The sequence below is a fragment of the Miniopterus schreibersii genome (genome assembly GCF_964146895.1).
Source record: "Miniopterus schreibersii genome assembly, chromosome: 20".
Lineage (NCBI taxonomy): Eukaryota > Metazoa > Chordata > Mammalia > Chiroptera > Miniopteridae > Miniopterus > Miniopterus schreibersii.
This window is the reverse complement of record NC_138122.1, coordinates 22511479-22530217: the sequence shown is the minus strand read 5'-3', so window position 1 is coordinate 22530217 and position 18739 is coordinate 22511479. Positions and strand designations below refer to the sequence as shown.

The 18739-nt window shown below is 32.9% G+C and overlaps 1 protein-coding gene across 2 annotated transcripts in view; it reads right to left on the bottom strand.

Annotated features, from left to right (window-relative positions):
• MED13L (mediator complex subunit 13L) overlaps window positions 1-18739 on the bottom strand; it is a 208159-nt gene that overhangs the window by 158113 nt on the left and 31307 nt on the right. For both annotated transcript variants that reach the window (XM_081123215.1, XM_081123214.1), the window contains exon 2: window positions 16573-16810. In XM_081123215.1, coding sequence (XP_080979341.1) covers window positions 16573-16810 — 238 coding nt within the window. The remainder of the gene's footprint in view (window positions 1-16572; window positions 16811-18739) is intronic.

The window sequence follows — 18739 nt, the reverse complement described above, 5'->3', positions numbered from 1 at the left end:
AATTTTAATTAATTTTAGTTCATTTATATTTAAATAGCTTTACATGGTAAGTGGCTACCATACTAAATAATGTACCTCTAGAGTCAAAGTGAGTAAGCCTCATATTCTATTGTTGAAGGCAGTTTTACTAACAAAATATACCCTTTAGAAGGGCAGCTAATTGACTTAAGCATGAACTCACAGAAAAGAAAAAAAAATCCTCTAAGTATCAGTCATGTAGGCTCCTAAATCCTAAAGGCATACTCTGAAATTGCTTTTGTGTACTTCAAGACAGCTGAATTTGGGGGTTAGAAATCAATTTTATGATACACAAGAAAGATAAGTGACCAAAGAATAGAATAGAAAAATGAATAAATCTAGAAATTTCCAAGATTTTGCTTAGTTAAACCTTTAAAAAACAAAAAAAGTAACTACTCATTACAAGTTCCAAACGCCAATCTCTATACTCCTAGTTTAAAAAGTTCCCTTCTCAACTGCTGCCTATATCACATTTTAATCTTTCATTACATTCAGTTTAAAAACTATAATGTACATGGCTCTGTTAAGTAGCATTTTCTAACAGTATTGTGACATAGTCTTAAGAAAACTATAAAGCAACATGAGAACAGAATAGCTCTATAAAGAACTACTGAAATAAGTTGAAACAGCAAAAAACAGTTTTGAAATGTTTATTAAATTACATGTATAAATAACATTTTTTCTGAGGAAGCCAAATCTACCAGATAATCATATTATACCTCTGTAATTAAATTTTAAAATTTGCAAATAGCATCCTTTTAGAACCCTATGAGATTAATTGTTCAATAATGATAATTAGGTTAATTTTTATAAATAATTAAAGTTGATGGTATTTTTTTTTCTATTTGAACAAATTTAGCTCAAGAATAGTAGATCCTCTCATGCGAAACCATCAAAACTTCTGAGTATCAGAAAATTCAATCCCACAATTTTCTTCAGTATTTTCATCCAAGAATACAATGATGGTATTTCTTATAAGTTGGCCTTTCTACTAGAAAGTTTTTTTAAAGGCCAACTACAGGTAGTTAAAATTATTCCATAACAGTACATATGGAACATGTTAAATAAAATCCACTTCTCCAACCTAACATGGTATCCAAATTTAATCTCCTGCAGCTCATATAACCAAAACCAAATAAAACCTTTAACCTACAGTCTGAGCAAAACACACGTAAAGAAAACAAAATCAATTATGTTCCGCCCTAATAAATCAAATTATACAAAACAAAAAGCTTTAAATAATTTCAGGAATCTCAAGTGATTCCTAAAAATACGTAGTCCTTACAGACAACAAAACTGCAGCAGAAAGAACAGAAAGAGAACTGTAACATACATTATCACCTTCCTTCTGAAACTAAAATTCCCAGTACAATCTAAGAAAGTCAAGAGTTATGCTCAAGGCAACTCCATGACACGCTTCCATTAGATCAAGCAGAACAATGTCTTCTGGGATGTTGCTATGGCAATCAGAGATGGCTATCCTAAAAAGAAAAAAGCAATTACTACTGTCAATTATAGTCTCAATACTAGCATCTAAAAACAAATCCAGTGCTGGAAGAAATGCCACTTCATAAATTAAGTAAAAAGCCTACTGCTCCCATAATTTGCATGGCCTGATGAACTTTTCCAGTTCTCACTCTCCTTCAATAAATCAAGCAGGTTTCCTTCCTACCAATAACCTTTCACAAAGATGGAGGGACTGAAGGGGATGGGCAGGGGACTGGAAAGGGAACAAGAAGAGAGAGGGGAGACCTTCTAGCTAATTAAAAACAAACCAAGGGTTTTTAACTTTGAACTGCTTCGAAATCAAAGGCAAAGGCAAGTATAGAGGGGCAAATAAGGAGTTAAAAATATATAGTAACACTAAAATTATTTGCAAGTTTCTTCTAAGATGCATAAATTACATTTGTTTAACATTTTGTAATTTATTCTTCCTAATTCCTGAATTTGATGTTTCCAATTTACCTGTGCGTGATAATCGCTACCAAGTAAGAGATACTTTTATTTCAAGGGGCCTATTTCTGGCGAAGACTTAATTTAGTTACAAGTTAGGGGGGAAAAAGCCAGAAATGCTTTCTGAAATCTTTGCTCATAAACCCAGAATTTAAAGTTCATATCTAGCAAACACAGAATTACATCTATCTTATACAGATTGCCTTTATTACCCACCAAAACACATACACACACCTGGAGAAAAAACCCTGAGCTATCTTTAAAAGTACAATTAAGTCACACAGTCAAGTGTAGGATTCCTTAGTGATGCAAACTACTCCAATGGATACAAAGTTCTCGAACTACTTTTTTTTTAATTAGTAGGTCAGGTTAAATAACAACTACAAAATATAAAATTATCCTGCCAAGATGTTGCAGTCATGGTAACAACAAAAAAAAACACGAAACTGTTCTTGGGACCATCTGACTCATCTAGTTACGCAATAACTCAGTTCTGAGAGTTAAGAGTCATTTAATAAAACTGGAATTACTTACCAAGAAACCATCTTTATTCCCTTAGACTGTCAAAAAGTTTAAAAAAAAAGAAAAATGAAAAAAAGCTTTGCAACACCTATTTCAAAGGTGTGCGGCTGGATCAAACATTTTCAAAATATTAACTAAAAGCCTAATTAAGACAAAATCAAAATTTCAACACTATATTTATATTCATCCAAAATATGGATTCCTATTTACCTATCTGTCCAGCCTCAGCCACCTGTCCCTATTCTGTCTCCTCTTCTACCACGAATCCTGTAAGCCCTGAACAGGATTGGAGTTACTCAGCTTCAATCCAATTCAATTTCGCCTATCCTATTAAAAATATAAAAACCAAAAGTGCTGGAATCATATCTTTCTTTTAGATCCACAATGTCTAGCACAGTATTTAGGAAAGAGTATTTGTCCAATGTATGTTTAATAGGTACATTTCAGGTTAATTTTAATATTGATATCAGTAAATTAACTCTCACAAAAGTTCAATATTTAAGAATCAAAAAACTAGATGTGATTAAAAATATAAAAAACAGCTATTTAATGGTTCTCATTGTATTTTACCAAATATGATGAAACAGACTCTTAATATTCTCATCACCACCAACTTCCTTGCTCGAACTTATTTAACATATTGCAGTCCAGAATAACCCTTCTCACTGCTCAAGACTCTCAAAAGATCCCATTAATGGTCTACTGAATGGTGGTAATGCCTTAAACCCAACAGTCCAGGCCCCCATGGTCTGATTTGAACTACCTTTCTAACCTTACTCCTTCCTCTGCATTTTACTACACCCTTCTCGACAGCCAAGCTGAAATTCTACCTATGACCAATGTTTCTCTACTGTGCCTTTCCACTTGTTAGTCACTTTTACTACACTACCTTTTCTTCCTCCTGTCCCTGAAACCACATTTCCCAATTCAGCTCTCTAAAGCATCATTTTAAATGACACTTCCTCCAAAAACTTGTTTAATCTGGGTAACTCCAGAGCATCTCTGCTCTTTCACATTCCCAGGGTACTTTATCTGTACCTCCAGGTTCCTACTACATACATGATACAGTGCACTGTTACTACTGATAGTCACCACTCCTACTAGCATCTAAACAACTTCAAGAATCAATGTTTGTCTCAGGAAAGAAGGGCACAGAGATGCTTTTGGAGAGGGCTATGTAAAGGTCTCAAAGCGGTTGGAAAAGAAAACCATGGCAAAGGCTGCTCAAGGATACCAAGTTTAGTTTAAACGTGTAAATGGTGATGTAAATACTGGGGGGAATTATGAAAGGTCACTTTACTTGTTAATGTAAGCAGCATGCAGCCATGCTGAGATCTGAATCCACCCTCTTTTGTTCCATACTCACAAACATCCTACTCATGGTCAGGGATACAGCAGGTCAAGAGAAATCTGGTGATGTAAGAGATAACTGTAGCAAAGACCAACATGCTGTTGCTATGTTTAACACTGAAAATCCCCAACAAAGATGTATCTAACTACAAGAGAGACCTGGTGTGTGTAATATGTAAAAAAAAAAAAAAGTCATAATAATATATGTGAATATCATAATATTAAGAACTGAAAACTTTGAGCAAAATCCATTGTTTTCCACAAGAAGTAAACTTGGATTCTTGGACATTTTTGATGCGCATCACCTGTATAGGTGTTCACTACCCCAAGTCAGGTCTCCTTCCATCACCATTTATCCCACCTATGCCCTCTACCTCCCCCACCCCTAGGATGAAGAAGTCCTATCATCATCTTCCTCTCACAAAACAAAAGAAGTTCACATCTAGCTTATCTATCATCCCAAGGTAATGGCACCTTAAAAAAGACAAAACTCAAACTTTGTAGGCTAAACACTTTAAATTGAAGACACGAATCCCTGACGTCAGAGCAGGAAGAGCGGCGTGGAGGAGGGTAAGCCTGGCCGAGCAGGAGCACGGCCCATCGGAGCAGTTACCACACTGCACCGTGTGCTTCTCACTGTCCCGCCATCCACTCCAAGGGATCCAAGAGCTAAGCTGTCCATCTATCAGTGAGCTCCAAGTATCAAGCACCTTATCTGGCCCTTGTTCAAAGTACAATAATACCCGACGACAGAATAAAGGAAAAGACACACTGAGAGAAAAGAAAACCCACTTAAAACCTCACAAGCATCCCGAGAACTGTTCCAAAATAAAATGCACTAAATTCAAATTTTCGTTAAATTTCTGAAAAAAATGAATGACTAATTATATATTTCAAGCTCCTGGAAAGCAGTATCGTGTTATTGCCAGCACACTACACAGCACCTCGCACTCAATAAATGCTTGTGAGTTGAGTTCTATACTTCCCTCCTCCCCCAAATATAAAAGATTTGGTAACATGACTATCTAATTAGCCTGTTTCTAATTAAATCTTTGCCAGGTCATTTTAGGAACTACTGAATTATGTTTTAACCCAGAGATATTCAGTGCAAAGTTACCTCACATAATACTTTTTTTAAAAGTGCAAACACAGAATAAAAAATGGGATTTAAATTTTTACAAATTTTCCTTAATAGTGTCCTTCATCTTAACCTTAATCTAGCTCTATAAGTAAACAAACAAACAAAATACTCTTTAAATCTATTATTTAATACATTGGGCAATTATTGCCCACTGCCCCTATATATAAGAAAGTCAGGATCAGTTTTTACTCTGTTAAAAACAACAGGCACTTGAAGACAATCCCTGCAATGCAAACAATTATAATTATGTCACCTAGCCAACATTTACAACAACAAAAACATGCTTTTTATATCCCACATGCCTTTATCCTAACTCTGGAATTCACAGTTCAGTACTCCATGTACTTTTTGGCATTTTCCAGAAACTTAAGGCTTCAGAAAACAGCTTCATGCTTAACACACCAACATTTTTTCTTATGACATTAAGACCATATTTTTGAGAAAAGGGTAATGAAGTTGTAAAAATATTCTCTAATATCAAATTTCTTCTCCAAATAACCCAAGACAAATTCTGTAACTTAATAGAGAACTTATCAACATTATGCAAAGCACTGAAGACTAGCAGTAAAATATTCTCAATGCTGGTTTTTCCAAAGAAATTACTACATTTAGAATTCAATGGTAATTTATAAAATGCAAGAGCCCACAAAGGGAGGCTTTAAAGACTTTTTCAATTAAATAAGGAACACAAATGAACTGGATATATGTATGTAATTTTTCAATGGTCTAAACAAATGTATACCTTAAGAATTTATATCATAGTTCTTACAAGTTAGAATGAAAAGTGTCAATGAATATTTAAGGTACAAAAGCCAATTCCATAGATCATTTTAGCCAGTCAAAATTGTTGGGTGCAGACAGAACAGCAATAACAAAGAGAGGGGCATTTAAATGTTTCTTTTCCTATACATAACTGGACTCATTTTCAATTTATACAGTATTGAATTTTAAAAATACATATGATCAAGAAAAAAGAAATAAAGAGGAAAGTGACTATTCATAAACATGAAGAATTGAATTGTATTTATGTTATTAGTGTACACTTCTGCCACATTAAAAACAAGTACAGCAAACTGCTAAAGGTGAAGGCAAATGTCTATTTCTACCAGTGTTTCAATATTATAACAAACTATTTATGAGATAAACTTTGAATCAGCATTACAAATATAAAAATAATAAACTTATTTCAGAAGAAAATAAAGATTTCTATATCTGACTCATTCATGCTATTAATCTTTAAGTGATCTTTGGGGACTTCCTTACAAAGGAATATATGATATAAAGACTGATTCATTTTTAATGTTCATAATGTGACCAGAGTTAAAAGCCCTAGATAACCATCAAACCAAACTTTCAGAAGCATTTATCTATTGTATACCTATAATTTTAAATTTCTGTGGTTTGAAATATATATCATTTCCAAGGCAAAATTACTTTTAGAGTACAATGTTAATACCAAAATTGAACTACATTTCTTTTTCAAGAAGTGTTCAACCTTTTAACGCCTAAAGACTAAATTTCAGAAAGTTCCTCTCAAATTAACATTCAGCTGCCAAATAGCTTTTCATGTGAAATAGCAAAAATATCAGTGAAGTTACCGATACAGACTAAAACTATGATATGTAAATTACCTTAGCTCTGCTAGTGCTTATAAACTGATGAATCTTTTCACAAAATACATATCCAATGATGATGGAATCATTTTACATCTCTATAAAATAGTAATTGAAATTATTGTTCCAATGACTATATACTTTTCCTAAACTATTTTCTTCCACTCAAGAACAATAAACTGATTATACAGCCAACATCCAGATTTCCCACTCTTTCAGGAAGCTATCTAAATACATAGACTGGGTTTAAAAAGAGGCTATAACCAGTCAAGACTTTTTGGCTTTGATATAGCAAAACTGGCAAAGGTTAAATTTATAGTCCATAAATTTGAGAATTAACTAAGTAAGTTATCAGGTTAATTTTTAGGCATGATACTTAACCTTGGGAAAACTAAAGAGCTGGAAAGCACTGTGGTTCTACAATGAATAAAGCATCTTGACAAACGTACTGCGACTAAACTAGAAGTCAGTGACTAGTTTGAGGTCCCTCTAGTGTTCAACTAGTTAAATTAACAGTTTCAGTAGGTAAAGACTGCTACTTAGTTATTTCATAACTACCCCACCTATTAAGTAAAAATGAATTTCATAAACACGAAAGGTGCAAAATGAATGAGCAAATCTTAGATTTCTCCCTGTAAATCATTTAAGACTCAGAAAGAAAGAATAAACCCAAAACTACGTCCCACTCTGAGGCGGGCCCTCAAGCACCCAGCGTGCCTCCGTGATGCCGCACACAGCAAGTACACTCTAAACATTTCATTATTGCCTGGTTTCCAGTTTCAGCATGTAAGTATTTCAAGCCATCATTTATTCTTAGTTTATTGTACTATAAAATTAGGCACAATAAGCATAAATAAAAACTCTTCTGCACATTAAAAAAACAAATGTGGAAAGGGAAATAGGCTTAACATGGCATGCAACATGAGTCTGGGACAGTAACATAAATATCATTGCACTCTCTACCCAACAAATAGCATAACCCCTGTTCTACAGGACATTTAGAACACAAGCTTTTTGCCAACTGCTCAATCTACCTGTTACCTACAACACTAATAAAAATAATTAATGAAAAATAATTTTTATAAAACTTTTTATTTAATTTTGTTTTTAATCCTCACCTGAGGGTATTTTTTCCATTGCTTTTCAGAGAGAGTGGAACGGGGAAGAGGGGGAGGGGGAGAGAGCAAGTGAGAGAGAAACATCAATGTGAGAAACACTCATCGACTGGTTGCCTCCCGCACCCGCCCCAACCGGGGCTGGGGATCGAGCCTGCAATCATACGTGCCCTTGGCAGGAATCGAACCCAGGACACGTCAGTCCGGGGCGACGCTTCAACCTGATCCAAACTGGCCGGGGCTTAATAAAACTTTCTAAATTAAACCTAGACTATTAGAAAATAAGCAACTGCAAAAAAGGAAGAAAATTCTATTACTTCTTTTCAACATGTGGTTAAAAGGAAACCAATTCATCAAAAAGATCTTTCAAATGCAGTCATACGCTCCACTTAAAACAGTTTCCTTTAACAATGGCATGTTTTCCTATGAGATCCAGAATACTGGGAGGACTCCATGGTATGCAACAGTACTAGACTGATGATCTCTATACAAACTTCTATTACACTCATTCATTTACACTAATTTATTCAACAAATGCGTGCAATACAATGATGGTCAAAGGTCACATGCAGATCCTGCCGTCATGCTGTTGATAGACTGCAGGGAGCTTCCCATGGAGTCCTACTCAAAACCTCTCAAAACCCCCAACTACCTATTAACTCCAAACTCCTTAGCCTAGTGTTTAAGTTCCATCACCATCAGGCACAAATATGCATTTTCAGTGAACTTCTCCTCTTTAACTCTCACTCCAATAAATATTCCAAACTTTCCTATTCTATATCCTTACACATGCAATTCCATATACGTAAAATGTCCTTGCCCTGACATAGCCATATATCCAAATATCTAAATTCTACCCATTCTTTAAAGGCTCAGTTCAAGAATCAACTTTTCCTCAAAGCTCTGCCTCCTGCCGTGTAACTTTAATCATACTATGCGCCTCTCTTAAGACATCTGTAATAATACTCTATGTAGATATGCTAACCACCCTATGAGATTGACAGCTTTTGAAAAACAATATATTTCTGATTCATGTCTCTGTTTTGCATAGCACCTAACACAATGTAGACTCAATAAATATCTGCTGAATAAATACATGGTCTTAATCATCAATATAAAAGATAATAAAACAGTAATAATACTTTGTAAAGCTTAAAGAATGCTTTTAAAACATCCTTCATAAACTTGTTTTATTACTGTTACTCAATACTATAAATATAAATGTGTGGGCAACTAAGCTGAATCAGTACTGACCCCAGGACATCACGTAAAAATGTTTTTGTCCCCACTTAGTATCTTCTAGCTCACTGCCCCAATCATGCTGGGAAGCAAACTGATGTCTGTGCAGGTCTGGACTAATCACTGATAATAGTATATTTCAGTCATTTAACCTTTTTTGTCAAATGGTATGTGCTTAAGGAGGATGGGTTAGGGGACTGGGGAGATGTACATTTAAATCTGTTTGAGGGATCAAACTGAGTTCCGGTTAATGAAGCTTTTACAGGAGCAGTGGGGATAATTGCCCCAGCCACATGTGCTCCTTGAATCAGGAGCCCCTCTCTCTTTGTTGCACTCTTCGTGAAACCAATAAATGGCATGATAAATTTTTCCATAATAGAGTCATTGTCAACAAATGTGATTTCCTCCCTAAGCAATCAGAGTTGTATGTAATTTGTCCAAGGATACCAAGGCAGGCATCCTTTCCATTATTAATATCTACTAGACTACTTTTAAAATAAATTTTAAAAATATTGCCTAGAACTGAACTGAGAGTATCTAAATTCTTCTTTTAGACTAAATATATTTCAATGTGAATAGCATGCCCTCTAATAATAGCAAACATCAAAATTGCTTACATTCAAACAAGTCCATAATTACCTGTGCAAAAAAAAATCATACTTCCCTTATGCAGGCAGTCATTCCACAAATATTTACTTATTTCATACTGGTGTCAGAAAGTAAGCCTTCAAAATTAACAAAAAGTCTTACCTTCCCCCACCCAAGGATAGCAAAGTCATAAATAAAAGTAATTTGTAAAACAGAAGATATTTTACATATGACATTCTATGAAATAGGAGGAAGAAATTACCATAACAGATTTGTGAATGCTCTAACTTTCATTTTACCAATGTGCACACAATCTTTTCCAACATAAAAACACGTCATCTTTACCTAATTTTTATCTTAATTTTTTTTTAAATCAAGCTAGTTCTGCTGCATGATTAACTACAAACTGCAGGGTATTATTCTACCACAATAAGCTGACAACCAGCTCATATTCAGTTACACTATCGCAGCACACACACACACAAAAAAAGAACTGATTGTGATCCTGTGGATACTGTGGAAGCCCTTTAGTTCAATCCTGGATGGGCTCAAGAGGATAATGCTTATTCTGTTGATCACTGCCAAATCACAATGTGAAAGAGCCAGGACCAAAACAAGACCCAATTATACAAAGAGTGCATTTTATCAATGTCAGGTTTATAAGAAATAGGTTTGTGGCCCAGTACTTGTGGAAAATTGTTCAAAAATATTTACATAGATGGAGCTTTAAAGAAAATTATTGAACACTTACTAGCCATAATGATATTCAATGAGAAACTCTTCAGGTAACATCAGGACAGCAGCTCAGTCATGACATACTTAAAGTAACAGAATCCAATTTTGTAATTCTCTAGTGATTATAATAAATTTCTGAACTGTTGGGATCTTTCAGGAGAAGGGAGAAGATGCATATTTATGTGTTTCTACCTTTACAATATTTTTTAAAAAGAATTTTAAAATCTTAGCTCCCATGGATGGTCATGGCTGAGTATATCTATATCAAGTTGTACTTACCATTTGCCCAAGCATCATAAAAACACACAAAATGGAAACCATTTGTAAATACTTTTTCAAACAATTATTCATATAAGTTTAAGCACAGACATCTAAAAATTGGTTTAGTCTACTACACATTAAATGGGCCCGAAAACCATGGAACTTAACTAAATGGGAGCCTCGGCAACCACATTCATTTTTAACGTTAAAACATATATTATCTTGGATTAATTAGGACCTTAAGTTCTACTAATACCTAAACGTTTTCTCCAATTTACCACATTCAGATTCTTACACCAACCTCCCTGAACGAGATAAAACAAAGAAATTGTTTTACTGGGCAAAGAAATCTTTATACCACCTTCATGTACAGGAATCTCTTCTAATTCGTAAAGTTATCCATTAAAGAACAAGATTCTGAAATAAAATATACACAAACTAAAAGGAAGGAAGACTCAAATAGGCTATCCTTAAAATTGCGAGGCTAAATACTTCTAGTTCAGCCAGTGTATATATGACTACAATTTTATCTACACAACAAGAAAAAAAACTACTACACTAACTAACCAATTACCTAGTTTTAGGTTAATTTTCAACACCACTTGCTCCATTAATGGAGGTTTTACTCAGGTTTACTTTATACATCTCGGTGACTTTATATCAATGTAAAAATATTAAACCATAATGCACTTCCCGAACCATAAATCTCTCCCACCAATCAACCGATCAGGTTTAACTCTTCCCTAAAGCACAATCTTTAAATCATAATTTTTTCTCAACTGTTTAATTTTCATTTCATTAGAACGTAAGCCCTTTACATGCTACTTTACCACAATCTCAGTATAAATGTCTCATTTTTCATAGAAAAAACTAATTACATGGTTCAGTAAGTTGCCTGTGGTAACACATCGATTTTATTTACATTCAAAAGTTAGACTTTAGCTTGTTCTCTCAATTTCAAGAACATTTAGCTTAATAATTCCATCTAATCCATTAGATCTTTTTTTTCTAGATAGTATTATTTTTTATTGAATTTATTGGGGTGACATTGGATAATAAATAATCCATTAGATTTTTTTTATTCTTCATATGAAAAAATTCTGAAATCATTATGATCTTAGCACAATTTTACCATATAAATTTATTGCTTACCAAAATCTTAGTATTTCATTTTCTCCTTTAAGGATATGATATAATTTATAATTTTCTACTAAATCTAATATTTCAGTAAACATGCACTACAATCATTTGGATAATCATCATACCATTTTATAGCTAGCAAACTAATTCTTTCAAACTGAACACAGAAAATATAGTATAGAAGTTATTTTAAAAATCAGAAATTTTATATCAAGACTTGATTAATTTAGATCTCAGTAAAAACAAGGAATACTTACTTAATAACTATTTAGAACTAGCTACCATTTACCACTGGGCATGTTTTCCCTAGAAGTAATTGTTTCTCGTAAAATACAAATGTAGTTTTTCTATTATTACCCACAAAGTAACAAATATGAAAGTTAATGTAAAATTCCTTTTTCAGGTGCACTGTATTAACAATTTCAAGAATTATTAATGCCATATAAATGTTGGTGCATAAAATACTACAACTCTAGAATGCTATAGAATGCTATAATTCACCTGTTTTTAAAATCACCAGAATTTTATACTTGAAGAATAAACAAATCCAACCAATGTAAAAAAATTCTTTTCCAATTTAGTCAGAGGTTAATTTCAATAAATCACAAATTTACCACCAATAATGAAAAAAAAAAGCAGATACAAAAACAGGGTAAAAAGTCAGGTATCAGATTTTCTCTTTACAAGAAATTTTCAAACTGAGTAACATTTTACCTAGAGATAATTTCACTCCTGTTAATTGTATATGTAAAGGGGTCATTACTTTCACAGAAAGCAATTTTTTCATTTCAACTGAGAATAAACCCATTTACAATGTTGATTAAAATTATTTCATTTTAGTCAAAAACAACCAGAAATCACCAAAAATCAACTGAAAATTCAGACTATAATAAGATACAGTGATATACTCCTATCTTCTTGTCTATAATTTTAGAAAATTCAGTATCAATATTTTTCTGTTTAGTATGCTAAGAAATAAGAGGTTACTAATGTTCAGAGTCTGACTTTGCCATCAAAACTTGCATTTACTAGATCTACAATATTTTTCTTCCCTTCTCCTCTCCTCTGCTCCCTTACTTTTCTGTGACTTAACAATGTAGCCTTCGTTTGATCTTTTAACTGCTTTTATAAAAGCAGATGATTCAAGATGTTTTCAGAGAGGCTCAAAGAGGTTTTCCCTCAAGTCAGTGTAAAAATTTGGGGGGGGAAAGGGTATTCACACAGTCTCAAAGATTCATCCCAAATTTACTTATTACAAAAGTGAATGATTTCTCCATTTACACTGGAGAAATCTGGCAGATACTACCTTAACCAAGTAATCAAACTTAACACGTTCAATATTGGAACAAATTAACATGATGGGCCTCTGATGTGATGCCACAGAAAGTACACATCACCTACTCAATATTCTTGCCAAAAATGTTTAACCTGAATCTAATCATGAGGAAACAATTAGACAAACTCAGACAAGGAACATTTGATGGGACAATTTCTCCCTTCAAATGACATCAACATCATTAAAGGACATACACAAAAGACAACTTGGAAAATATTCTAAATTAGAGAAGACTAAAGAGACAAGACATCTAAATGCAACATGTGATCCTTGATTTCCCTAATAAACTATAAAAGGTATGACAGGGACACTTGAAAAAAATCTGAATATAGACTGAATATTAGATAATCTAATTATATTAATGCTAAATTTCTTGAGTAGGATGACAGTATAATGCTTATGTAAGAAAATGTCCCAAATTCTCATAAGAGTTGCATGCTGAAGTATTTTAGGGGTATGATTTATGAAGTCTGGAAATTACATTCAAATGGTATAGACAGGAAAAAAAGTATATGTATATATGCATAAAATATTTTTCAAAATAAAAAGTTGAGAGAAGGGTGTTAGGTTCTTGCTTGGAAATATCTAAACAAAGGTTACATAACTTGCCCAAGAATGCGCAGCTAGCAAGGATCCAAACCCAAGCCCATTCTATGCACCACTATGCCATACAATATAAGCAGCAGTAAGTGACAACATAGGCTATAAATGTGTTTGTCTTCTCTAAGACTATTTCATAGGTACTTAAAGCATTTAAACAAAAACCCCAATATTATAAAACCAACTCGTGTATATTTTTAAAAGGATTATTCTCTATAGGGGTTCTTTATACATTTAAATTTAAGATGATTGCTTTGGTATTATATTTTACCGTCAGGTTTCTTAGTGGTATCTTATTTGGGTACACTGAAAAGACAAAGTAAAATGCCTAATAACAAAATGCATTTTAAGAAACAGTAAGTAAAATGTCCCTATAAAAAGAGAATGTTACAAACATAATGGTACTATCATACTTAATGTTAACAGGGTTCTGCTAAAAGTTATTTTACCTAAAGTGAAATGATTCTTACATATATTAGTAGAGAATGAAACAGATGCCAAAAATCCTCAATTTTATGAATAGCAATTAAAATATTCCCTTCATACCCTTCATTTTTTTTTCATGATTGCTCTACTTGTCATATGTTCCCTCACATAAACAAAGTTGTCTCTATGCCATTCATTTTTCTAATTAAGTTTCAAATATTTCCTAATATAAGGTTGAACTATTTAAAATTACCCCTTTTAACCACTTTATCTCAAAACTGGACGCTTCATATGCTTCAATCTAGTAACTTTCAAAAATTCCACATCAGGAAGAGTAGGTGTACTTAACGGAGTTATGATTGTCCCGTCACTGTAAAACTTTCTGGCGGCTCACAAAGGAATAAACACTCTACCCCGTTTTGGACTCAAGAGGAAAGAAAATAAAAATATTCTCATGAGGAAACATTCACAATGTACTGTTAAGGGAAAGGACTGAATTACAAAACAGCATGATAACCAATTTCATTTACACATAAAAACACTGAATATTAAAACTGGTTTAGACTTTAGGATTTCTGTCTCTTTGTTCTCTTCATTTGGCAGTTCTGTCTTCCTAATTTCCTAATTAAAGTGTATTATCTCTATAATTTATAAAAATAATTTAAAGTTAATCTTTGCTTAATTCTTTACCACAAAAATACTTAATACATTAATGAATCTACATATGTAATCTAAGGCAACTATAAAATATTTAAATAGCCTACATCTTTTTGTTAACTCCGTAACATACAAAGTCCATGAAAAATAACACAGTAACAAGTTATTTCTAAGACCTGTGAACATGTGCTTTGTTGGTATGAATAAATAACTTTATACATCAAGTAAATAAGCCTAATTAACAACTGGGTTTTGTTTCATCATCATTATAAAATAACTTATGCTGCTAACAAAGACCACACCAAAAAGTTAAAACATAAAGGATCAATGTGGAGTGGAAAAATGGAAGGAGATTAATAAGAGTTCGAAAACAATCATGAAAAATAAAGGCTAGAAAAACTAAAACAAACAAAGGCTATTTGACTCTACTACATGTGTAAAAATTTTTTAAATGACAAAAATATGTTTTGATACTTAAATGAACAGATATAAATTTTAGAAGACTCTTCTAGGAGGTTATCTTGTTTTTAAAATTCTGATCAACGGAATCCAGATGTTTAAAAAAGTTATTTTACCTGAGCTCACTACTAGCTACATTAAATAGCTCTGAGATGTATGAGTTCTGAGACTTTGCTGATTAAGCAGCTAAGTTAGCAATCTTAACCAGAATGGGATCTTATATTTATAAACCAAGTACTCTAAAATATATGAAGAGAAAGGTTTGAGTTGAATAGACAAATGGACCAGAAGGTAAACAGCTCAATTAATCCTCTGTGGTTTACTGCCCTCTGGCTGTTGTGTCAGGAGATATCACAGATAAAAGTGGCTGCATAAAAAAGCTAGGAAGGTGTCAAGCAGAAGTTAGCAAGAAATCCTTCAGGCAAATGTAGAAGCTTTAGGATAGACTCTCAATATATATTAAAGTTAGTTTTACTCCTTCCTTTGAAAAAAATTAAACAGGACAACTAACAAAACATTTCAAACACTATCTGAAGTTTTTCAACCACAAATGAACAAAATATAGAGTATTTTGGACATAAAAAGTGGCTCTAAGAGACTAAGTCAAAAATGAGTTAATGCCCTGTCCTAACTAAAGATCAGAATCAGTTTTGATTTAGAAGATTTCCTTAGCAGACTAGATGGAAACATTTAGGTAAAGAGGCAAAAACTTTTATCAGAAATTCAAAAATATTGATAAAATTTCCTCTAATTATAAATCTGTGGTAGATACAAAATATAGAGCTTAGAATAATGAAACTCTTACATTAATTCAGTCTCCAGGTATCAGATGTAATCTGAAGTTAAAAATTAGGCAACATTGGGACAAATATTTCCTGGAATCACCTAATTACATAAAATACAGGAACAAAACAAAAGAAAACTTGCTACACCAAAATCAGACCAGATCATTTATATTAATCTTTCTTCAAAATACTAGCCAAAGTCATCTCATAATTTTGTCCAATAAGGCCTACACTAAGTTTCTATTATCATTTTACAATTTTCCAACAGAGTTCAGCTGGCAATAACCACACAGCCACAGTCCAAGAAAAAACAACTGTTCATTTCACTGACTTGCTAATTACAATTCACTGTCATTTTAAAACAGTGGATCTGGGCCTCATTTCCAACCCAATATACCCAGGAAACAACACTTTCCTTTAGTAATAGTGGCTCACAAGGTTCTGATTCCCAGCAAAACTGGGAAAGGACGAGAGAATTTGAAGGAAGAAAAAAAATGGGGTGGAAAGAAGAGAGGAGAGTGAGGATTTTCCTTTGAGAGATACACCCATTAAACACTTGGATTTTTCTTACCACTGTTCAAAAAAGATAAGATGCATTTAATTTTTAACGGGAAAAAACAAACAAACGCCTTACCCTGCAGTTCATGATGTATTACGCCCACTAGGTTGGGTTCATCTCCCCACCAGAATATCCATAACTCTTTGCAATCTGGTTTGACATCACGACGCCATACACACAGCAAGTTGGCTTGCAGACAGCGGATGAAACTTAACAGGATTGGATCATCTTGGGCTGGGGCTGAAATTATGGGTCCACAGTCCCCATGCCCTCCAAAATTGTACCTACGCCATTTGATTCCCGTGAGTTCAGCCTGCAAAAAGATAAGACAATTACAATAGTTTTGATTTTTCTTTTTAGCTGCAGAACACTAAAAACAGGCCTCTATACAGATAAGCAAATTTGCTAAATATTTACACTACACTTAATCATAATATTTCTCCCACTGAAGAATGTATGTCAATCCTTCTTATTTTTAAAAGGGAAGACAATTCACTTCTTCCTATCAAGATTCTACATAGCTTTTTATATTAAAAGCAAAATACAACCAACAGATAATCATTATTTCCTGTTAAACTATTTTTACCAAAACATCTACTATAAAGTCTCTCTATATAAAACTACTTTCTACATTATTCTTCTTTAGTTGACTCATTAATTGTATTTATAAATCAGGTAAGAAATTGAAAAATAAGTGCAAAATTTAAATAATGTCTTTCTAAGAATTTCCTCAATTTCTTCCCATCCAGAAACTACAGTTCAAATCCTTTTTAATCAAGAAGACTCTGAATGCAGTACCACAGTGCTTCATTATGAACAAATAAACTAATACAGCTGATACAAAGTAATCAACAATTTATTCATGTTATTTAACATATAGCACACAGAAAAACTTTGTTTCTATAACAATTCCCTAATGTAGTTTGGTCTTTGTGGATTTTTTTAAACATATTTTAAACATGAGAAACTTAAACCAGCTGAGAGTAGAACCTGTATCTTTGTTCTATTACATAGATTTGTATTTTAAAATTTTCTTAAATTTTAGATTTAAGGAACTAAACTTCAAAGATGTTTCGAAACAAACTAAAGTTGAATTCCTTACTTATGTAGCAATAAACTACAATTATGTATGCAAAACTGACAGTAAAACTGATTCATGATATGATTCTATACCAAACAATCCATGTGTCCCTTGCACTCAATTCTCACTCATCTTCCACCTCCCCACCCACCACCACCACCAAGTCAATAATTTTTGTCAACAAGTTGTTATTCAAAAAACAAGTACCACAGGGCAGAAAAATAACCATTTCTTCTACTAACATAACCAAAAAAAAATTTAAAGTGCTGAAACAATCAATCACTATAATGAACACATTTAAGAAAAAAATTCCAATTTTCTTTGATGCAACAAAAGGCTTCACTTCAAAAAAACACGGTTCCAAAAATAATATCCAAACTAAAACTAACAAGTTCAGGAACCTATCCTTTTATACTATGAGACATGCAAATCTAATCTTTAATGAATATTTTTAGTAAAAGCTGGTATTAGCATCATTCAGGCATTCATTTATGGCACTTGGTTTTCTCTGACTATAAATAAAAGTCAGTGCAAAGAGTTCATTAAAAAAATAATATAAATAAAAAAGAAACCAATCATACTAGAAACAGTTATTTTCTATAATCACATTAGAAAAAATTATAAGCATCGTATTCTATGTTCTTCCTGGTTTTTTTGCATACATATTCAAATTTGGACCATACTGCATGGTTTTATATTCTGTTTTTTCACTTATTATAAATGTTTTTATATATTACTAATTATTCTTCAAAAACAATTTTAATGTTTGCATAATATTCTAGTCACTGTTTGGAAAAAGCATAATTTATTCCATAACAACTGGACAATCTTTTTTTGTTACTATTATAATTATTATAATTGGTGAACATCTTTGAACACTGTTATTTTCCTGATTACTTCCTTAGGAGAGATGGCTTGATGCAGAAGTACCAGGCAATGAATACAGGTATTTTAAGACTCATAGGTGAATGCTGCCGTAATATTGCTTTTCAATTAATAGTCCTGACAATACAAACAACCTCCTCCTAAATTTCATAATTTATTTTTCCCCCTTACCCAAGGATATTTTTCCATTGCTTTTTCAGAGAGAGTGGAAGGGAGGGAGAGAGGGTGAGAGAGAGAAACATCGACGTGAGAGAGACACATCAATTGGTTGCCTCC